A 24,071-nucleotide genomic window follows, 5' to 3' on the forward strand; every position below is an offset into this window, starting at 1 on the left:
TGAAAGATGGGGAAACTGAGGTATAGAGTGGTTAGTGGCTTCCCCACAGTTGTACCACTGAATGGTGTATGTATGAGCAGGACCCAAAACACAGGTGACCTGGCTGTACAGCCAGTGCTCATGGGCAGCCTTTGACCGGGCCTAGACTCCATGGAACAGGCTGGAAGTGTGAGGCTGCTGCTGAACTGGGCAAGTCACCCCTCTCTGGGCTTTGGCTCATACAAACATGGCAGGGGGGAGTAAGGCAAAGCTGACTGCCCTTTCAAGTCTGCCTAATTCTTCAAGGGTTTTGAAAAAGAGCCATGTTTTCTAAATGTTTAGCCATAAGAAAAAAGATTTGGAGAGCATACACCAAACATGTACTAAAAAGGTAACCCCGGTCCTCTCTGAATGGCGGGATGACGGGTAATATTTTCCTTTTGACCTTTCCTGAATATTTCCATTTTTCCCACAATGAGTATTTGTTGAATGAATGAACAAACATTACCCTAATGGAGTTAATAAAATAACTGGAAAGAGTTTGGCTGAGTGGCAGGCCCTGGAGGCGGCAGCCCAGGGTAGGGATGAAGGCTGGGTAGAGGAGGCCAGTCTGGTGGGGGAAGGGTAACATACACAGGTTTCTGGACTTTGCTGTGTGGCCTAAAGGAAAGAAAGGAAATCCATATATATCCCGCAGGTAGAGGGGCTAGTTCCAGGGTGTGTGTGGAGTGAGGAGGCATCAGAGCTGAGGCAGGAGGAGCACAGTCAGTTTCTAAGGGACAGAGCTTGTCTATCGTCCAGCCATCTGCCTTTGGTGGGAAGTGAGGCTGCTCTGGGAAAGGTGGTCATTTAACCTCATTCACTTCACTTGAGACAGGTTGTGTGTGTTGGAACAGGGACAAGCCAACATGGCCATCATGTGCTGTTTCATTCAGAAGAACCACAGACTTTACTTCTCACAGCAGCAAGGCCATGAAAGCTAAGAATGCTATTTTTTGTGTGTGTTTTGTTTTGTTTTTCCTGTTTATCCTAGTAGGATCTGCCAGCTTTGATCTGTAGGATGGTCAACTGGACACTATGGCCACCTCCATGCTAAACGCCCTAACAGCAGCATCCAGGCAGCCATGATAATAACAATTCTTAGTTGGCACTGATAGAGCTCCTCCTTGCTCCAGATGCTGTTCTAGTGCCTTTTTTGTATTGACTCATTTAATCCTCACGACAAGCTTATGGAGTAGGTGCTGTAAGAATCCCTATTTGAACCGGACGCAGTGGCTCATGCCTGTAATCTCAGCACTTTGAGAGGCTGAGGTGGGTGGATCAGCTGGGGTCAGGAGTTCAAGACCAGCCTGGCCAACCTGGAGAAACCCCCTCTCTACTAAAAAATATAAAAATTAGCCAGTCATGGTGGTAGGTGCCTGTAATCCCCACTACTTGGGAGGCTGAGACAGAAGAATCACTTGAACCCAGGAGATGGAGGTTGCAGTGAGTTGAGATCGTGCCATGGCACTCCAGCCTGGACGACAAGAGTGAAACTCCATCTCAAAAAAAAAAAAAAAAAAAGAATCCCTATTTGACAGATGAGGAAGTGAAGAGGTTCAGGGGCTTGCTTGAGGCCATGGTGCTGTGGACCAGGCAGTCAGGGGTCCAGAGCTGGTGCTCAAAACCAGTGCTACCTCTTGCCTCAAGAAGAGCATCCCTAGGACGGGATAATCCAACCAGCTGTGTCCAAAATATCCCTTCTGAGCATGTGCCTCCAACAAACAAGCACAAGTCAGGAAATATTTTTAAAAAGAACATGAGGGGATCCCATAGGAGGTGGTGCTCCTTAGAGCTGTGAAGGCCTCCTTCACCTGGGTCGCATTTCCCTGGAAGGTGAGCTCTGCTTTTCAGAGTCAGTTTGCTTGTCACCCAGATTCAAATTTCACTAAAAGGAAAGATTCCCCCTTAGAGCACTGGAATCCAAAATGCTTATTTCTTTTTTTTTTTTTTTTTTTTTTTTTTTGAGACAGAGTCTTGCTCTATCGCCCAGGCTGGAGTGCAGTGGCGTGAGCTCGGCTCACTGCAAGCTCCACCTCCTGGGTTCAGGCCATTCTCCTGCCTCAGCCTCCCGAGGAACTGGGACTACAGGCGCTTGCCACCATGCCCGGCTAATTTTTTGTATTTTTAGTAGAGACGGGGTTTCACTGTGTTAATCAGGATGGTCTTGATCTCCTGACCTCGTGATCCGCCCGCCTCGGCCTCCCAAAGTGCTGGGATTACAGGCGTGAGCCACAACGCCCGGCCAAAATGCTTGTTTCTTTCATGGTCATTTCTGTTTTATCATCATACACGTATCATTTGTGGACTTTGAAAACCCTACTGGCTTTATGTCTTTATTGTTTCTTTAATACCATTTTCCCCCTTGTTACACAAGCAGGCAAATCTCTAAAAACATACCCTGAAAGGAGTTAAATAGCCTCAAATGGATTAAAAACTGGCAAAGCTTTGACCTATATAGTGAAATGTCTCACCATAGCTCCTGCTCTAGAAGAACAGTTAAGAAGCTGGACACTTAGGTGTTTGGTGAATTTTACTCAAAGCCTGACCAAGCTGCCCTGAGGGGCTGCAGAGTTCAAAGCCACAGGGGCCTGGTTGTGGCCCTGCTCCCCTCTCCTTGGAAATTTCTATAAATTCAGCAAAGGATAGTCCTGAGATAAGAGGCTGCTAACACATTAGAAAAAAGAGCATGCACACTTATTATTCACTTTCTTTAAGCCTCTCATGAGGTTTGTGTTAGCTGATCATTCACCAGCTTGTTATACATTTCTAAAGAGGCAAAGAGCAAAACGGAATAGAGAGGCCACCTGAGTTAGAGGAAGAAACGTAGCAGTTGTACACTGATGGAGTGAAGATGCTAGCTAGCTATGCAGTGAACACATACATGATTTTTTTTTTTTTGAGACAGTCTCGCTCTGGTGCCCAGGCCTCAGACTCCCAAGTAGCTGGGATTACAGACCAGGATGACGCTAGGGCCCAAGGTTACATCTTCATCTTATTTCTAAAGCTCTGTTATTTTCTTTCTTTCTTTTTTGAAAGACAGAGTCTTGCTCTGTTACCCAGGCTGGAGTGCAGTGGCACAATCTCGGCTCATTGCAACCTCTGCCTCCTGGGTTCAAGCTATTCTTGTGCCTCAGCCTCCTAAGTCGCTGGGATTACAGGCATGTACCACCATGCCTGGCTGACTTTTGTATTTTTAGTAGAGACGGGGTTTCACCATGTTGGCCAGGCTGGTCTCGAACTCCTGGCCTCAAGTGATCCACCTGCCTCGGTCTTTCAAAGTGCTAGGATTGCAGGCATGAGCCATCGTGCTCAGCCAATGCATCTTTTACAATTTTGCATGGGGTTAAAAACACTCTAGTTAAGCCATTTGCCAAGAATTGAAATGTTTTCTACTTTTACTTTCAGTGAACCAGAAATTACCAAACCTAGACACACCCAGATTCATCAAGGTGTAGACATAATTGAGGCGTTACAGGTGAGCTCAACATGCAAGAATTAGATGGACTTCTCTGGATGTGCAAATACTACCCTGGTCTATCTTTCTGAAATTGACATAATGCTAAAAACCTGGATGGGTTGTCAGCTGAAATATTGCTGGAGAGATATGCTAGAGCTGCTAACTATAGTGCTAGAAAAATCTCTTCATATTTACATCAAATACAACAGCAGAAAAACTGATTTCACTAAACACAATTCAAGAACCATCTGATACAGCCAGAGAGAAAAGTAGCTTCCATACTCTACAAATTTTATAAAACATTTACTTCAAAACAACTATCACTCTCTTGAAAAGCTATAATTATTTTTTCTCCTACCTTGTTCCTAAGCCATTTTAGGAAAAATGTAAATATGGTTGAAGTGGAAAGAGACTTACTTGCCAAGGGAGGCTACAGTAAAAACGTCAGTGAGAATTCTCTCTGCATGCTAATGGGCTATTCTGGCCTACCTGGCTCATTCCTTTTTTACCAAACTCCTGTGTACTAAATTTTCCCTGTCAAGATCCTTTTAAAACCATATTTATGGTTTATGTGACATAAGAGATACAAATCTTCACATCATCATCATCATCATCATTTTACGCAAACTGTCTACAATCTGATCAGCTCTTTAACCCCCCACTCACAAAAGCAGACATAAATAATGTGTTAGTGACATGTTTAAAAACTCAAATCTGAGACCTTTCCTCCAGCAGGGAGCCCTACTCTCAAAATATTGCCTTTGAATATACTGTATGTCTTCATTTCTCAAACATGTACTGAGCACCTACTAGAAGTAACAAGGAACGTAAAGACAGAAGACAAGAAACTCAAAAAATCTGGAACCTACAAGTCAGGGGAGGTAAGGATGTGAACACAAGTGAGGAGAGGCAGCTCCTGGCAAGGGGCTGGGGCAGCTGCACCTGTGAGGACCATGAGAGGTGAGCGGAAGTGAAATTCAGCCACTGCCTCATGCTCTGGCAAGGGCTGCAACCCCCACAAAAGCACAGCCCCCATCAGCTGGCATGTGGGCATCATTGGGCTGGAGGAGACCCTATAATAACCAAGAGACTAGAAGACTTAGGATGGGAACTTGGATCTATTCCAAATCTTTTTTTTTTTTTTTTTTTTTTTGAGAGAGTCTCACTTTAGTCACCCAGGCTGGAGTCCAGTGGCACGATCTCGGCTCACTGCAACCTCTATCTCCTGGGTTCAAGCGATTCTCCGGCCTCAGCCTCCTGGGTAGCTGGGATTACAGGCACCTGCCACCACACCCGGCTAATTTTTGTACTTTTTTAGTAGCAATGGTGTTTCACCATGTTGGCCAGGCTGGCCTTGAATTCCTGACCTCAGGTGATCATCCTGCCTTGGCCTCCCAAAATGCTGGGATTACAGGCATGAGCCACCATGCCCGGCCCCAAATCAGTTTTAAGGCCATGATTGGTAAGAACAAAAAGACACTCAACATGAAACAGATGATTTAAAAAGTCCTCAACACCCTCCAAACACAAAGCCATCATGGTACTGAATCTGCAGCAAAGGATATATTTTAACACTCATAGAATGCTCAGTTCGGAGTTACCTTGGTGATCAACGTAAGGCTTGAAGGCCTGGAGGATTTTTGGCACAGCCACGCCCATGTCAAGTTCCGTCAGAGTGAGTTCATTCATAAAGTAGGGGAGCTAGAGGAAACAAGCAAACAATGAGTGAGACCCATAAGCAACCTACAAAACATGCTGTTAGAAGTCAACATGCTTCCGGAGAGGATGGTGGCCAAGGTTTTGGGACATACCATTTATGTGACAAAAACATAATGTGCACACATCATGTACTAGGCTTCATAGTCCAGACAGAGCCATGAAGAGGTCAGGCCAGGGCCTGGCTCTCACGGGTTTATAATAGAAAGGCAGAAACAGGTAAATATGTAGACAGTATACTTCCAGAGACTGATTAGTGTTGCAAAGAACATCAAGCAGGTAATGGGCAGAGGGAACATGGGGGTGGCTGTTTTGGCTGAGGAGGTCAGGGACAGCTTCCCTGAGGAGTAGCATTTGAGCAGAGACCACCTATGGAGAAGAAGCCAGTCATGCTCATTAACAATACCCTACATTTGCTGACGTAAGGGAAAACAGACCTCTCTCAGATTCTCGGTGGGGAGTAAGAAACTGCTACCACAAGGCCAGGTACAGTGGCTCATGTCTATAATCCCAGCACTTTGGGAGGCCAAGGTGGACAGATCAGTTGAGGTCAGGAGTTCAAGACCAGCCTGGCCAACATGGTGAAACCCCGTCTCTACCAAAAAATACAAAAATCAGCCAGGTGTGGTGACATGCACTTGTAGTCCCAGCTAGTCAGAGAGGCTGAGGTGGGAGGATCACTTGAACCTGGGGGCGGAGGTTGCACCACTGCACTCTAGCCTGGACAACAGAGCGAGACTCTGTGTCAAAAAAAAAAAAAAAAAGAAAAGAAATTGCTACATTTCCGATAGGCAAACTTACACGTGTATGAAAATCCTTGAAAAACAGCACATCCTGGCCGAGCGTGGTGGCTCATGCCTGTAATCCCAGCACTTTGGGAAGCCGAGGCAGGCGGATCATGAGGTCAAGAGATTGAGACCATCCTGGCTAACACGGTGAAACTCCATCTCTACTAAAAATACAAAAAATTAGCCGGGTGTGGTGGCACGCACCTGCAGTCCCAGCTACTCAGGAGGCCAAGGCAGGAGAATTGCTTGAACCCGAGAGGCGGAGGTTGCAGCGAGCTGAGATCGTGCCACTGTACTCCAGCCTGGGTGACAGAGCGAGACTCCGTCTCAAAAAAAAAAAAAAAAAGAAAAATAGCACGTCCTTTGACCTCATGCTGGACATTTTCTGTGTGCCCTGCCAGATCTACACACTACCCCCAGTGGTTGGTCGGTGTGAACTGTGCCAACAGTCTCCCTTACCCTCCAGCTTCTGGTTGGGCATGGCAATGGGATACACCAACGGGCAGTGGATGGGGAGGCACATGGAGAAGAGTGTTGTTGGGCATTTGTCCCCCCCGATCTACTGAAGGCCACAGCTCCTCTAACACAGGCAGCCTCTCCATACAGCTGCCCTGCCCAAGTTCTGGAAACTGCTCCTTGTCTTTGCCACTCCAGGGAGAGTAACAGCTCCCACTTCTGCTAGTTCTGGAGTGTAGCACTCTCCCTATGGGTTTTTCTCCATCTACCCACACATTTATAAATATTTCCTTCAGCAAACTCGCCCCAGAGTTACTTATCTGAGTGTGCCATCTGCTTCCTGCTGGGACCCTGACTAATACGCCCAAATCTATCCGTAGGAATTTATTCTACAGGAAATAACGTAAGAATACTGGCATCATGCTTAAAAATTCTTACTTCATCTCAAGCTTATAGAATTAATTCATCTATATTTTCTCTGCTTGCATTTGTGGATGTATATGTATTTCTTAAAAATATTTATTCTATTCATAATTTTAGTGTAAGATGTAAATTAGGGATCTAGCTTAATTTTTCCCCCAAATGGTTGGTCAGCAATCTCAACCTATTTATTCAGCAACGAACACTTGCCCTACTAATCTGTTCCGCCACCTTGAAGTACTAAATTCCCACTGCACTGGAGTCTGTACCGAATTTCCACCAGTATCAAACTGCTTGACTACTTTAGCTTTCTAATACACTTCAGCTTTACAATATACTTTTAAATCTGGCAAGTCCCTCTCCTTTTTATTTCTCCCAGAATTCTCTTAATTATTTTCATAAGTATTTTTCCAGTTGAATGTTACAATAGTTTTATAAAATTTAGAATAAAATTAAGAGGTTTTTAAAAATTAAATGTAAACTAAATATTCCACATAAAATGAGGTAGCATCTAGTCAGGCATGGATTTAATACCTAACTTGGCTGGACCTCTTCAGCTGTTTCTCTGCAGAGAAACATAAACTTTCAGGATTCACCAATCAGAGAATGTAATCTCTGATAGAATGTAATCTGTGATTTTTTGTTGGGGGAAAGGGTTACGTTAAAGAGGTTATAATGTCTATGATGAAAAAATGTGAGTAGAGACAGTGTTCAAAGGCGTAGTTTTGAATTGGTGTTTGCTATATTTGGAAAACCTTTTTCCAAAGCATTAATGTTGTAAGTGGTGTTGGCCTATCAACCTACAAAATGCTACTTGGCCAAGAATGTAACCAAAGTCTTGCACACTTGCCGTGTCCTTTTTGTCCACTGTTGTCATTCAAATGCCGTGCTTCAGGGAGCATGCCAAGTTAGAGAGACTTCCAAGGGAGAGCCAGGGAATACTGTTACCTCCAACAGTGTTTCTTTTCTTTTTTTTTGAAACAGGATTTTGCTCTGTCACTTGGGCTGGAGTGCAGTGGTGCAATCATGGCTCACTGTAGCCACAACCTCTTGGGGTGAAGCAATCCTCCCACCTCAGCCTTCTGAGTAGCTAGGACTATAGGCACATGCCACTATCACGCCTGGATAATTTTTTAATTTTTTGTAGAGATAGGGTCTCGCTATGTTGCCTAGTCTAGTCTCAAACTACTGGGCTCAAGATTTCCTCCACTTCGGCCTCCTGAAGTGCTGGATTACAGGCATGAGCTACCATGCCTGGACATCCAACGGTGTTTCTATGGGAATGTCAGTCTGACACTGAGCCACAGGAGTGAGGGCAAGGCCAGCAAAGAGTTCTCCATGTCAGGCCTTCCAGGGAACCAGGGGATCAGGGAGATCTGTGTCACAGGGGAAAGCTCACGCTCCTCTAGACACCACTTCCCTATCCCCATTTTGGCTCTTGACTGGCTATTAACCAATACCCACTCACTACTAGGCTTAAGGCTTAGTTCCTCCCAGGGGTACTTGGATATTTGGTGGCAATCAGTTCTTTTGGTAGGGGTGGTGACAGCTTCAGAATTTGGTAATATCCTTCTGCTTTCCTGTTTCTTCTGTTACCAGTGGCTCCTCTGGTCTGCAGGCACTTCACAGTGAAGCAGATCAGGAGGGGGTGGAGGGCATGGATGGAACTCACTGCCCATCTCTAGCCTCTGGCACTGCTGCATCTAGGCCACACTTCTCCACTCTAACCTTTTAGTACTTCTGACCTCAAAAAACAAAAGGAAGTTTAAGTCTGTGAACTACAAACGCCTCCATGATAATCAACAGGAGAAAATGAAAACAGTCTTTCCCTCAACTTTCTCCAGGATGAGGGGGGCACCTTCACAAACAGGGCAGGGGCTCTGTGGACTTCCAGCTCAAGAGAGAAGGGTGGGACCTCTCAAACCAGTTTGGTTTTGTTGTTGCTGCTGTTGTTTTTACAGATGGGAGTCTTGCTCTGTCACCCAGGCTGGAGTTTGGTGGTGCGATCATAGCTCAGAACTCCTGGGTTCAAGTCATCCTCTCGCCTCAGCAACCCAAGTTTCTGGGACTGTAGGTGCGCACCAGCACTCCTGGCTCAAGTTGGTTTTGGAATGCTTGTAGCAGGGGAGCAGCATCCCACCTGGAGTTCAAGTATGTCCTCCTTTCTTTTTGCACACTGCCAGGAACTGCAGCCCTCCTGCTTAGGGAAGGGCCCCTCTTGCTTAGGGAAGGGCTCGAGATAGACTCTGGGAAAAGAGCAGGGCCAGCCCTACCCATATGCCTTCACCTGGAACTCAAGCCCTCCATCATTTCCAAAAACGCGGAGAGGCTGAGTGAGCTCTAGCTTAGCTACTGACACTGCATCTCCCTACACAGAGGGTTACTGCTACCTGTTGTCTCCTGCTATGGAACTGGCTAGCAGAAGCACGTTCAACCCTCAAACTACCTCAGGAACACAAACCGGCTGACACTTGTCAACAGAGCCCTCCCCCAAAATCTGTCTTGAAATCTACCCTTCTGGCTCAGAGGGCAGCCCCTCCTTCCTCTTTCTCAGGAGCTGGGGAAGAAGGGACACTGGCCCACAGACAGCAGCCAGAGTTTGATGAGGCAGGAAAAGCTCTGTTCTTTACCCAAAGGAACAACAGAAATCAACCTGAAGCTCCTCTATGCCCATATCTTCCTTCTAATCTAGTTTATCATAGTTCACCGTTTCTTAGTCTAGCGTCCTTGAACTTTCTGAGATAATGGGCAGAATTTTGTGTCAACGTGTTTTTCTAGTGAAAGGATCTCATAGGTTTCTGCTTCTCAAAAATATCTCTGATCCATACAACTTCAGAGCTACTGACTTAAGCTACTGACAGTGTTTGGTGAGGATTTGGGATCCAAAGTGACTCTTTCTTGGCTGGGTCTTCATTGGGTCAAAAACTTAATTTAAAAGAACCTCAAGATCCTCAATAAGGTCTCCTGGTTGGCAAATGAGTCATTTAATGACAGCCATACTTACACAGTTCAAACTCACTTCCAACTGGGCCTGGATTAGCACCAGAGTGTTTCTTCAGCAAAGAGAGCCCAAAATAAAGTACCATCTGGCCAAAAAGTAAAGGTCAAACACAGACACACTTAAAGTGCAGTGCTAACTTTCCCAGCTTGAGAGGGAGCACAGCCTGGGAAAGAGGGCTTAAGTAGTCTGGTATTTTCCTCAGTCAGTTTACTAAGAGGCCTTAAGTAGTCTCGTGTTTTCTTCAGTGAGTATACTAAGAGGCCTTAAGTAATCTGTATTTTCCTCAGAGGATATACCATGTGGCCTAGACTGCTGTGGGGCTGGGTGGGCTCTGGATGTACAATTTAAGTTCTTTTCCAACATAAAAATAACAATTATATAAGACAAATTGGTTACAAGAGCTCACATTTTCCCAAACCAAATTCTGGATTATCACCTAGAGTGGATAACAACGAGGGCAACACAAGAAAATGAGTAAACATTAATGTTCACTAAGCCCCCAGTTAATCATAAGGTCAGTCTGTGGTCAAGGTCAGATGTGCTGTTTGAGAACTTACTACCCTCATATGTTATATGCTTAAACCAAGTTATTTTTCACTTAGGACATAAGGGTACAAAACTTCCAGAAATGAAGAAGTATAGAGGATTAGGAGCCTCTTGTGTGGAAAGTGATACCTTTATTTTGCTGAGTTTCATTTGGATCTTCTTAGACACCAGATCAGACCAGTATTTCTCTCCTAAGAAGTCCCAAAATATTCTTCCAAGCAAGGCATTCACCCAGGCTTCCTGTTCTTCCTCCTCAGAGGGTGGAGCCTCTGGCAACTGGCAAAAGAAAAGGGACCAAAATTAGCTAGAAAGCAACTGCAGAATTAGACAGGTGCTTACTTTTATAAAGTCACTGAAGGTCCCTCCTTATAGAAACAGGAGATCACAGGAGTCATTCTCCTTCCCTATAAATTACAAGTCGCACATTATATTGGTGACTAGAAAAGGGGAGAAATGAAAGCTGCCATGACAGCTAAAACCTTCTCTTTGTTTTCTTTTTCTACCAGTCTTCCTGTACACCAGTTAATATTTCATACAATTAGCTTAGCCAAACCGCTCTGCCTCCAAATTAGCTTGGTATCAACATTATGCATCAGCGACACATCTGATAAAATGCCTGCCCATCTTTCTTCAAGCTAAGGCTTGGACGTGTAATTGTCAAGCTGGTGCTCATCCAGGCAGACACCACAGTTTCCCAACGGTCAGGACTCAAGTTCAGCCTGAACCCTGTGAGGTCAAAATACTCCCGGGATGCTTAAAAATCCTGATGCCTGGATCCTACCCCCAGAGTCACTGATTTCAGTGAGTTTCAGGAGTTTCAGACACTCCCTTGGTAATGTAATCAACAGGCAAGACAAAGAATCACAGATCTGGATTAGAGAGAGCTGCTCTCAGGGCTTCCATGAAACATCTACAGCTGTTCTCACCAATCTAGGCCCAGTGAAATACCCCGATCCTTACTTCTATTTGATACGATCCATCTGAAGCATCTGCTGTGGCCCATGTGTGAGGTGGGGGAGAGAGCGAATCTGAGTCTCTGATTTCCTTGGCTAATCATTAGACTATGCACTCTGGCCTGGAGGGGGTCAGGGATGGAAATAAAGAAGGGGTAAAGAGCAGCACCCACAGACGGTGTTGTAAGGTTTATGCGGTTGGTGCAGGCACGGGCTGAGAACTCAGTCATGTAGCAGCTGTCCACTGACCACATGCCAGCCCTATGGGCACTCTCCTGTCTCAGGTCCACTCATGTCTCACAATACCCTGGAAAGACAGGAACTTTACTTCCATTTTAGAAATGAGTGCAGCGCCTGACACAGAGTCCTGTACTCCCATCCTCTATCTGCTCTGTCCTGTGTGTGGCGGTGGGGGTGGGGGAAGGGTAGCTGGCCCCCTGATATAGCAGACATTTTCCTGTGCTGAGGTCTCCAATTAGACTGTAGCCTTGCAGAAACAATGAGCTTTGGAAAGCAAATATTAAGATTTAGAAATGCAGAATCTGTGAATTATTCCCCCTTTCCCCTCCCTCTATGGCGTCTATAAGTGCATCTGTTCTGCCCTCACGGGCTGGCTGCAGCTATAACACACACTAGACACTCTCATCACCTCCACGCTTTCACGCTTTGTGCTTGTGTATTCATGCCAGTGCTATCCATTCTGGGCAGCTGTGCGCCTGGGTCAGTGGTATGGTGCACATGTTGTTGCTTGATGTGCGTGGATTTGAATCTGCAGATCTGATTGTGAGTACTCCCAAGGCCTACAGCACACAGCTCCACGCAATCATTCTGAAGCTTGGTGCTCACCAGTCACTGAGCTGTGCCTGAGCCAGCACACTGCTCATCCCAGCTCTCTGCTAGTCTTGCTGAGAGGTGAGGCCAGCTGGACTTCCTGGGTCCAGTGGGGACTTGGAGAAATTTTCTTACAAGAGGGTTGTAAAAACGCACCAATCAGCACTCTGTAGCTAGCAAGAGGATTGTAAAATGCATCAATGAGCGCTCTGTAAAAACGCACCAATCAGTGCTCTGTAAAATGCACCAATCAGCACTCTGGTGTAAAACGCACCAATCAGCAGGATCCTAAAAGTAGCCAATCGCAGGGAGGATTGAAAAAAGGGCATTCTGATAGGACAAAAACGGAACATAGGTGGGGACAAAAAGGGAATAAAAGCTGGCCACCCCAGCCAGCAGCCATGGCAACCCACTTGTGCCCCCTTCCACGCTGTGGAAGCTTTGTCCTTTTGTTCTTCACAATAAACCTTGCTACTGCTCACTCTTTGGGTCTGTGCCACCTTTAAGAGCTGCAACACTTACCACTAAGGTCCATGGCTTCATTCTTCAAGTCAGCGAGACCACAAACCCACTGGCAGGAAACAGCTCCGGACACACTTCCACAGCCTGTGCCCTCTCTTTCTGGGGGCCTAGGGTTCGCTTACATTTTTCAATCACATGTCACTGCAGGACTTTATATTCTACAGGAGTCCTTCAAATTTGAGTTTTCAAAGGTCTCCCTTATGAACGTTGGTGAGTCTCATTTAAAAAAAAAAAAAAAAGGTTTAAAAAAGAAGGCATGCTGGTCAGCCCATTTCAGAAGACATGGATCTGCCTCACTCTTCTTAATGGACACGGATTCTATCTGGGCTTTTCTAGTACTGTGACGTTTTCTGTCTTTAACCAAGACATTTTCCATCACTACATCCTGGATGGAAGGGCAAGAGTCTGCAGCGGTGAATGCTTGGCCATGCCACAACTTGTACCTGTTTTTTTGAATCCCTTTTCTCTCTGACTGAACAGTCCCTTCCCAGCCCCCAGGGTAACTCGTTCAGCTTTTCTGAGGTTACTGTCTTTGAATCCCATCCGATTATTTATACAGACTTCTGCATAAACACTCATCCAAGGGCAATGCCCACCTGGCCCCTCAGACAGTACTAAGTTGCTGCCCACGTAAGACACCACATGTCTTACTTTAGATGTGTAGGTTACACAAGAGAATAAGTTACCTTTTCCCTTCCCTAGAGGGAGCATCTACCCTTTATTAGCCTTTCTTTACAACCCTAGTTACTCACAGGGAAACAGTTTTAGCACAAAATAGCAAGAAACAAAGGCTATTTCACAATGTATGTCCAAGCCAATGGCATATGATGTGGTAAACAAATTTCTGAAATAACCGACACGCAGGTTTTTTTTTCAACAGTTCCTTTTTCCAATGCAAGCTTCTCTCCACAGACACACTGGGAACAAAGAAAAATTCCAGAGCAGAATATCGATAATGCATCAAAGAAGCTTCGTGAGGGAAACCTGGATTCGACAGCCTGCTAGGAAGTCTCAACGAATGTCATAAAAATTTAAGAGCTTAAAGAATCAACGTGCATACATTTCCTAATATCACCATTTGGCTATAGGATGAAATGTGTGGAGGATATTCATTTCACCATCTCAACTGTATATGAAATGGTAACTTTCCAAAAATGGCTTCCAAATAAGTGTAGAGAAAATTCAATGGTTTGAAGCTGAAGCAAGCCCATCAAAACTGCGTAGCTCTTGGGATATACGTTATTTAAAACTAACCTCTCAAACTAAAGTAGGACAGATTTACTGAAGTCTGTGGTGTAACATTTCCTATTAAAAACGGCCAGGAGGCCAGCCCAGCTTTTCTGTTACAAAGAGTGTGTAGTGCCCCCAGTCCTCTTTGGCCACACCCAGTGTACTGCCAGGGGGGGTTGCATAAGGCACAGTGTGGTCCAGGAGATGACACAGCGGAGGACCCTACCCCTGTGTTTGTTTGTTTCCCTTGATTAAAAAAAAATGCATATGTACTGTAGAAAACATCCATAATCCCGCTACTCAGATTTAAAACATTTTAAACATTATTTAAAACATTTTTACTATATTTTCTTTCAGTCTCTTTTCATTGTATATAAACATTTAAGAATATAGAACTTTTAAAAAGCAAAATTAGGCCGGGCGTGGTGGCTCATGCCTGTAATCCCAGCACTTTGGGAGGCCGAGGCGGGCAAACCATGGAGGCAAGAGATTGAGACCATCCTGGCCAACATGGTGAAATCTTGTCTCTACCAAAAATACAAAAATTAGCTGGGCATGGTGGTGCATGCCTATAGTCCCAGCTACTCAGTAGGCTGAGACAGGAGAATTGCTTGAGCCCGGGAGGTAGAGGTTGCAGTGAGCCAAGACCGTGCCACTGCACTCTACCCTGGCGACAGAGCAAGACTCTGTCTCAAAAAAAAAAAAAAAAAAAAAAAAAAAAAGCAAAATTAGATCTAGCTACATGGTTTTGTATTCTTTTTTTTTTGAGAAGGAGTCTTACTCTGTCGCCCAGGCTGGAGTGCAGTGGCGCGATTTTGGCTCACTGCAAGCTCCACCTCCCGGGTTCAAGGATTCTCCTCCCTCAGCCTCCCAAGTAGCTGGTATTACAGGCATTCACCACCACACCCGGCTAATTTTTCATATTTTTAGTAGAGACAGGTTTCTCCATGGTGGTCAGGCTGGTCTCAAACTCCCAATCTCATGTGATCCGCCAGCCTTGACCTCCCAAAGTGCTGGGATTACAGGCGTGAGCCACCGCGCCTGGCTGGTTTTTTCTTTTTCTTTTTTCAGTTTTACTTAGATGTAATTCACAGATTATACAATTCGTCCATCTAAAGAGCACCCTTCCATAGCTTCTGTGGAAAACAGTATTACGGTTCCTTAAACAATTTAAACAGAATTACCCTTAAGATGCACTAATTTCACTTCTGGCTATATACCCCAACAAACTGAAAGCAGGGTCTCAAGACGAGATATGTGTACACTGATGTTCAGAGCAGCATCATTCACAATAGCTAAAATGTGCAAGCAAGCCAAGCACCCACCGACAGAGGAATGGATAAGCAAAATGGGGTACACACATGGAGCATGATTCAGTCTCAAAAGGGAAGGCGATTCTGACTTATGCTACCACATGGGTGAATCTTGAGGGCATTAGGCTAAGTGAAATAAGTCAGTCACAAAAAGACAAATACTGTATAATTCTACTTATATGAGGTACTTAGGATAGTCAAAATCCGAGAGACAGGGAGGGAATGGTGGTTGCTAGGGGCTGGGAGGAGGGGAACATGGGGAGTTACTGTTTAATGAGTATAGAGTTTCAGTTATACAAGTTGAAGAGAATGGTGGTGGTCAATGCATAACATTATGAATGTATTTAATTCTACTGAACTATACATTTTAAAATGATTAAGATGGTAAACTTTATGTATTTTACCACAAAAATAATTTTTAAAAATAGAGTACAATTCAGCAGTTTTCCGTATATTGAGAGTTGTATAGCTATCACCACAGCCAATTTTAGAACATTTTCATCACCCCCCAAAGAAACCCTGCACCCATTAACAGTCACTCCCTATTCCTCCCCAACTCCTCCCCATCCCCCTGCCCACCAGTCTAGGAAACAACTAGTTTGTCTATATGAATTTGCCTATTCTAGACATTTCCTGTAAATGAAGTCATACAATGTGTTCTTTTGTGACTGACTCCCTTCACTAACATTTTCAAGGTGTATCCATGTCGTAGCAGTGCCTCCTTTTTATTGCATAACAAACTTATTTTTATTGCATAATAATATTATCGTCTATGCTATACCATACTTTATCCACTCACCAGTTAATGGAAATGTGGGTTGTTTACCACTTTTGTTTTGTTTTTTTAAACAGAGTCTTGCTGTGTCATCCAGGCTGGAGTGCAGTGGCGTGATCTCGGCTCACTGCAATCTATGCCTCCTGAGTTCAAGCCATTCTTGTGCCTCAATCTCCTGAGTAGCTGGGACTACAGGCATGCACTACTATGCCTGAGAGATGGGGTTTTGCCATATTGGCCATCCTACTGGTCTCAAACTCCTGGCCTCAAGGGATCCACCCAACGCAGCCTTCCAAAGTGCTGGGATTACAGGCGTGAGCCACTGTGCCCCACCATTTTTCATTTTTGGCTATTGTGAATAATGCTACTATAAATATTTGTGTACAAGTGTTTGTGTAAACATGTATTTTCATTTCTCCTGGATATATATTTAGGAGCAGAACTGCTGGCTCATATGGTGACTCTCTTTAACTTTTTGAGGAAATACCAAACTATTTCCCACAGTGGCCGGACCATTTTACATTCCTGACAGCAACGTATGAGGACTCCAGTTCCTTCCTTCCCTTCCTTTCCTTTTCTCTTTTTTTTTTTTTTTTTTTTTTTTTTTGAGGTAGAGTCTCACTCTGTCACCCAGGCTGGAGTGAAGTGGCGTGATTGCAGCTCTCTGCAACCTCTGCCTCCCAGGTTCAAGTGATTCTTGTGCCTTAGCCTCCCCAGTAGTTGGGATTACAGGCATGCGCCACCATGCCTGGCTAATTTTTTGTATTTTTAGTAGAGATGGGATTTTGCCATGTTGCCCAGGCTGATCTCGAACTCCTGAGCTCAGGCAATCCACCCACCTCGGCCTCCCAAAGTGCTAGGATTATAGGCGTGAGCCACTGCCCACAGCCGAGGACTCCAATTTCTCTACATCCTCACTAATACTTGTTATCATCTATCTTTTCAAAAATTTTATTATTTATTTATTTATTTATTTGGTAGAGATGAAGTTTTGTCATCTTGCTCAGGCTAGTCTCGAACTCCTGACCTCAAGTGGTCCATTCGCCTCAGCCTCCCAAAGTGTTGGGATTACAAGTGTGAGCCACCACCATGCCTGGTCATCATCTGTCTTTTTCATTGTGGCCATCTGGGTGGGTGTGAAGTGACATCTGACTGTGGTTTTGATTCACATTTCCTTGATGACTAATGATACTGAGCATCTTTTCATGTGCCTGCTTATTTGGCCGTTAGTGTATTTTCTTTGGAGAAATGTCTATTCAGATCCTTTGCCCTTTTTTGTTGAGACAGGGTCTTGCTCTGTTGCTCAGGTTGGAGTGCAGTGGTGCAATCACTAATCACTGACACTCTGACCTCCCTGACTCAAGCAATTCTCCTGATTCAGCCTTCTGAGTAGCTGGGATTGCAGGTACATGCCATTATGTCTGGCTAATTTTTTTTCTTCTTTTTTGTAGAGATGCAGTCTCAAGATGTTGCCCAGACTGGTCTTTAACTCCTAAGCTCAAGTGATCCTCCTGCCTTGGCCTCCCAAAGTGCTCAGATTACAGGCGTGAGCCACTGCACCCAGCCCCATTTCTTAATCTGGTTATTTATCTCTTTGTTATTTAGTTATAAGAGTCCTTTATATTTCTAGGTACCAGTCCTTTATATTTCTAGGTACCAGACCCTTATCAGATAAATGACTTGTAAACATTTTCTCCCATCCTGTGGGTTATCTTTTCACTTTCTTGATGGTATTGTTGGCAGCACAAAAGTTTTTAATTTTGATGAAGTCCAATTTATCTATCTTTTCTTTGGTTGCTTATGCTTTTAGTATCTTAGCTAAGAAGGTTTACTGAACTGAAAGTCACAAAGATTCACTTCTGTTTTGAGTGTTTTATAGTTTCAGCTCTTATATTGAGGTCTATGATCCATTTTGAGTTAATTTTTGTGTATGGTGTGAGGTAGAGGGCCAACTCCATTCTCTTGCCCGTAGATATCCAGTTGTTCCCGCACCATTTGTTGAAGAGACTATTCTTGCTTTCCACTGATTTTTTTTAGCACTCTTGTCTGTATTCTTTTTAAAGTTTATTTTTAAATTGGATATATAGCTTCATTTTTTTACTTAGTGCACCATAAACATTTTCCTATTCCACTTCTAGGTGTTTAAAAAGCCTACTTTGTGGGGGCAGCAAGGGAAGTCCTGCAAAACTATTCTGCCAGTTACAGACTTCCTGGTTTCTATCGACTCCTATTTGCTTTGTAACATTTTCATCTTCTGATAACATGAGTAATCCAGTTTATAGACATGAGATGATGAGCACAACTAGTAATAATGAGGACAGGACTCTCCATACCGGGTGGCATATGTTAATATTATCTCTAACATTTTTTAAAGCCGTCTGTTGAAATGGAGAGTGGAAGTGCCTTATGCAACCTGAACACCAGAGCCTCACTACTGGAGGACAGGCACCATGGCCTCTCTCCCAGGCAGGCAATACAGGGCACACAGAACCAGCAGCTTCCTTGGACTCACACCCCTGAGCAAATCTGCAGCCGGCCTGTGGGGTCTCTCTTCCTGATGTACCCATGCTGGAAGTAGTACTATTGTACTTGTAGATGTTTTTAAAAAGAGAGTTTCCTTGTTTCCTGAATTAAATCCCTCCCAAACCAGGCACTAAACATTTAGAAAACTAGGCCCTTGGCCCCCCAGATAGTGATATTTTCTAATTCAAATTTTGAGCTTAATAGCTCCAAAGCTGTTATTTCAATATGAAGAATCCCCTAAACATTTTTAATTATCATAGGTAAGAATAACTGCCAAAAGGCTGGGTGCAATGGCTCATGCCTGTAATCCTAGCACTTTAGGAGGCTGAGGCGGGTTTGAGCTCAGGAGTTCGAGACTAGCCTGAGCAACATGGCGAAACCTCATCTCTACAAAAAATACAAAAATTAGCCAAGGGTAGTGGGGTGCACCTGCAGTCCCAGGTACTTGGGGCGCTGAAGTGGGAAGATCGCTTGAGCGTGGGAAGTCAAGACTGCAGTGAGCTGTGATTGTGCCACTGCACTCCAGCCTGGGTGACAGAGTGAAATCCTGTCTCAAAAAAAAGGAGTAATTGCCAATAATGTTTAGCATCGTTTAATACAAATCTAGTCTATATTTACTAATTTTATCACCGCGTATGTTTAACATTGGTTTGGATCCTGAGTACCAGTGATCTCACAATGCTCCATTCACTTCCTGAACAGTAGTCGAACTCGTTTAGCATTGAGCAACACGAGAAAAAGGAGACCAAGTATGTACAAGTGGCCATCAGGCCCTAGAGTCTTCAGGGTAAGAGATGCTTTAGCCATGACCTATAAGAGGCAGAAGTAGGGTGAGGGTGGGGGTTAGAAAGAGGTTGCGGCAAAGGCTAGAGCTGCATTCTAAGCCCCACCTCTGAAAGAGAAGGGAATAGGCCACTCAGGCAAGAGTCTCGGGGGTGGTGGGTGGCTGACATTGAAGATGTGATGGTACAACTTGAAGAGATGCCAAAGGCCCCTGTGTATCCCTCACCCCTCTGAGTCCTTCCTGGACTCATGATATCAGAGGCGATATGGACCCTAAAAAATAACTTGGCTTTGGCAAGGGAGATGAGTGCTAATGACTTCCAAATGGTCTGCATTTGGCAAGACTGTGGGGAAATGGGCACTGCCATACCTTCCTGCTGGGAATAAACATTGCTGCCACCCTTATAGAATGGAATTTGGAAATATCTGACAAAACTATGTGTGTACTCGCCATCTGACCTAGCAATCCTACTTCTAAGGTTTCACACTGAAGACATACCCCAAACAGCACAAAAATACAGTCACCAAGGTATTCTGCAGCATTGTTTATAATTGCAAAATATTGTAAACTTATATGCCCATAAAGGAGAGAGGCTGAATAAACATGGGACATCCTCACAGTGAAGCACTTTGCAGCTGTTTAAAAAGAAAGGGGGTGGGGGGGGCCTATGAGCCGATGGGGAGTGATTTCCAGAATGTATTGGTAAGTGAAAAAAACAACACACAAAAGAATATCCATAGCATGCCAGCCTCTTAATAAGACAGAACGGGAAATAAGAAATACAGAAACTATAAGCCAGAGACTAAGGAGGCTGGTTCATTACAGGGGGTGAGTCGGAATGGCATGGAGAGACAGAAGGAATAAGGCCGGGAAGTAAGTTTTTTCTGAATATGCCGTTGTACAGCTCTGATTTTTGGAACCATATTAATGTTTCACATGCACAGAAAAGAAAACCAACAGGGATTGGGAAGAGGGCCTTCATTAGCTCAAATCACAAAATAAAGAAACTGGCAAAGAATAATCTCCACTGACTTGTAAAGGAAGGAATAAATGTAGTATAAGAACACCGGAGCAGACCCCACTTTCCCAAAATGGTGCAATGACATTTCCCATCCCACAGGCTCTTCCGGGAATCTGCTACTCCCATGGCAAGAAGTAAAATCTATGCCCCTCTCCTTGAACCTGGGAGGGCTCTGTGGCTGCCTTGACTAATGGAGCGTGATGGAAGTGGCACCTTACTTATGACAGTAGGTAACACAGTTTCAGCCCAGCTCCTTCTTGGGGTGCTTGCCCTGGGAACCCAGTTTCTGTGCTGAAGAAGGCCAGGCTACATGGAAAACTGAGGCCCCCCTAGCACTCAGCCCCAGATGAGCTCCAGTCAACAACCAGCATCTACATACCCTCCATGGGGGTGAGCCATCCCAGAAGCAGATCCTCCAGCCCCCAGCCCAGCCTCCCCAGGTGAGTCTACATGCAGCAGACAGAAGCCGTCCGCTAGGCCTTGTCTGAATCACAAATTCAGGAGGAAAATAAATAGTTGTTATTGCTTGAAGCCACCACTTTGGGGGTTGCTTGTTCTGCACCAATAGGTAACTGAAACAAAAGTCAAGACCGTCTCCACTGCCAGACCATCCCGGAGAGCCAGGATACAGCTCACGCACGCTCCAGGAAGGCTAAGGGGTTGTGGGGGGCCAGCACTAGAGCTCATGTACTTTCTTTCTTCAAAGGCCCTTTCGAAGACATTTCTCTCTCTGGCTCTCTCAAACTGAGAGCCAGAATTCACACAATTCTGGCTCTCAGTTTCCTAGCCCATGGCAGCTATCAGTCATTAAATTAACATTAGGGTTGGGGGTAGAAGATGGGGACAAGGGCTCAAGGAAAAGCTAACACAGCAACACCAGCCAACTGACAACTGGGAGAAAGTATCACAGAGTCTCAGACTGGGGGTGACAGGCCTTTTGACCTCTATACTCCCTGTATGACGACAGGCCTAAGTTTCTGTTTGTTGTATTGAGTCTTTAAAGTATCAAGAAAAGATGAAATTATTCCTTCCTACTCTGCCACAGGGGGCCAGGAAGTGCAATGTGGTTTTAAAAAATGTTCGGCCAGGCGCAGCGGCTCAAGCCTGTAATCCCAGCACTTTGGGAGGCCGAGGTGGCGGATCACGAGGTCAGGAGATAGAGATCATCCTGGCTAACACGGTGAAACTCCATCTCTACTAAAAAAAAAAAAATTAGCCGGGCATGGTGGCGGGCGCCTGCGGTCCCAGCTACTCTGAGGCTGAGGCAGGAGAATGGCGTGAACCCATAAGGTGAAGCTTGTAGTGAGCCGAGATCGTGCCACTGCACTCCAGTCTGGGAGACAGAGTGAGACTCCATCTAAAAAAACCAAAAACTTCAGCAGAGGCCAGGCGCAGCGGCTCACGCTGTAATCCCACCACTTTGGGAGGCCGATGAGAGTGGATCACCAGAGGTCATGAGTTCAAGACCAGCCTGGCCAACATTGTGAAACTCCGTCTCTACTAAAAATACAAAATTAGCCAGGCGTGGTAGCGTGTGACTGTAGTCTTGGCTACTCAGGAGGCTTGAAGCATATGGTCTTTTATTGCCCTGACAAATTCAAACAGATCAGGTGAGTGACCTCTTCCACACTGAAGAGGATCAACGGATAAAGAGCAATGGCTTGCTTCTCATTAAGAACAGAAATACACATGGTCATTGTAAGAGGTCAAACACAGCCAAGGGTGGTGGCTCACACCTGTAATCTCAGCACTTTGGGAGGCCAAGGCAGGTGGATCTCTTGAGCTCAGGAGTTCAAGACCAGACTGGGCAATATGGTGAAACCCCAACTCTACAAAAATACACAAATTAGCTGGACCTGGTGGCACACATTTGTAGTTCCAGCTACTTGGGAGGGTGAGCCCAGGAGAGTGAGAAGATCACTTGAGCCCAGGAGGTCGAGATTGCAGTGAGCCGTGTTCACGACACTGCACTCCAGCCTGGGTGACACAGCGAAAGCTTGTCTCAAAAAAAAAAAAAAAAAAGGGAGGTCAAACATCTGGATGTGAAAGACAGGCTATGTCCCCCAGGCAGAGACTGTGCCTCTGAATAGTGTGCAAAGTAGAGGCAGGAGGCCTCAAGCCAAGCAGGCTTTCAGAATAACCCAGCAAAAGAGTCTCCTTGAGCCAAGGGGCCCTGGGGTCTCTGGTCAGGTTTTGCACACTCCATCACTCAGCAACTGTGTGACTAAGCTACCTAACTTCATCAAGCCTCAGTTTCTTCACTTACAAAATGGAAACAATCTTGTCTAGTTTGCAGGACTGTTCATGAGAGCAGAGTAATTCTATTAAAGTGTCTAACAGGGCCTGGCATCTGGTAGCTTACAGGAGTTATCTTACCACAGATGATCCTAAGTCCATGTCCCATTACACTTTGTAAAGAATGTTCATGGTAAATCTTCAAAAGCACCGGGCATAGCCGAGGAGACTGAGAATTTGAAAATGCAATGGTTATGGAGGAATGAGACCTGAATCACCAGTGATTCTGTAACAACCCCTAGTGATCATCCAGTTGCTTAGGTCAAAGTGCAAATCTTGGCCTCCATGTTCTCTCCCGACAGCAAATCCAGCCAGTGTCTCCTGCCACGCACACCCCAGCCCAGCCTCTCCTCACCACCTACTGTCACCACCTTCACACTGGTCCAGGCTTCACTATGACAGTCACCTCCCACTCCTTCTTTCCCTCTACAGCCAGTTCTCCACCAAGAGTCACTTATCTTTTTATATGTAGATCAGTCAACACCATACCCTGCTCAAAACCCTCCCATGGCCTCCCATCCCTCCCCCACCTCAGAACAAAGCCAAGGTCCCTGTTGATCCTCCAGCCTCCCTACCTCCCCCTTTCCCTTGTTCACTGTCAGACCAGGCCTCCTTGCTGTTCCTCGAATATTCCAAGCACATGCCTGCCACGGGCCCTTGGGTTACTGCTTTTCCCACCGGGAATGCTCCTCCCACACCCATCACCGCAGCTCACTCCCCCATGACCAACAGGTCTGTGCCCAAAAGTCACCTTCTCAAAGAGGCCCTTCCTGACTACCCATCCAAAATAGCAGAGAAAAACAGTATAAACTTTTTAAAATTAAAAATAAATACATAAATAAATAAAATAGCAGTTCCGGCCACTTTCCCTCCTCCCTTGTCTGACTTTATTTTCATTCTTCCCACCACCTGGTGCTTGTTTCTTGCTGTCTTCCTGAGTAGATTACAAGTTCCCCAAAGGCAGGGTCCTTCTCTGTCTTGTGTACCACTGTTATCCTGGTGCCCAGAACAGGGCTTCGGGGCATGAAGAAATGTGTCTAAGTCCAAAAGTGAAAAAGGCCCGGCCCAGCAGCCAGCTTTACCTTCTTTCCAGCTGTGGGGCTGCTCTCTGCACTCTGCAGGGGGCTCCTCTGGGGGCTTCGGCTTTCTTGGGGGACACACCTGCCCATGTACACGCTGTAGTCGAGAAGCATCTTCTGCCGCACGCTGCCCACCAACTCCTTCTGCTTTGGCTGCGACATGATCTCCTCCACACTGCCTTTGCTGCTGCTGCGGCTGTGGGTCAGGTGCCCGGAGGGACTGTTGTGTCTGCTGTGTGCAGGCAAAAGCCCTGAAGCCAAGAAGAGGGGGCTATTCACACAATGAAGAAAACCACTGCAAAGTAAGCGGACTCCTAAGAAAACAGCTACAATGGTATCA

At 45.4% G+C, this 24,071-nt stretch overlaps 1 protein-coding gene and 1 long non-coding RNA gene across 12 annotated transcripts in view; one reads left to right on the plus strand and one right to left on the minus strand.

Moving 5' to 3' along the window:
- LOC105468995 (testis expressed 2) overlaps positions 1-24,071 on the minus strand; it is a 124,465-nt gene that overhangs the window by 27,780 nt on the left and 72,614 nt on the right. For all 11 annotated transcript variants that reach the window (XM_071083453.1, XM_011719505.2, XM_011719507.2 and 8 more), the window contains exons 5-7: positions 23,735-23,982; positions 10,535-10,681; positions 5,080-5,179 (exon numbers count right to left, since the gene is read on the minus strand). In XM_071083453.1, the coding sequence (XP_070939554.1) occupies positions 5,080-5,179; positions 10,535-10,681; positions 23,735-23,982 (495 nt within the window). The remainder of the gene's footprint in view (positions 1-5,079; positions 5,180-10,534; positions 10,682-23,734; positions 23,983-24,071) is intronic.
- LOC112424507 (uncharacterized) lies at positions 2,190-16,213 on the plus strand. Its single transcript, XR_003015252.2, has 3 exons — positions 2,190-3,496; positions 13,624-13,851; positions 16,107-16,213. It is a non-coding gene; the product is annotated as an uncharacterized lncRNA (long non-coding RNA).

Source organism: Macaca nemestrina, chromosome 17 (genome assembly GCF_043159975.1).
Source record: "Macaca nemestrina isolate mMacNem1 chromosome 17, mMacNem.hap1, whole genome shotgun sequence".
Classification (NCBI taxonomy): domain Eukaryota; kingdom Metazoa; phylum Chordata; class Mammalia; order Primates; family Cercopithecidae; genus Macaca; species Macaca nemestrina.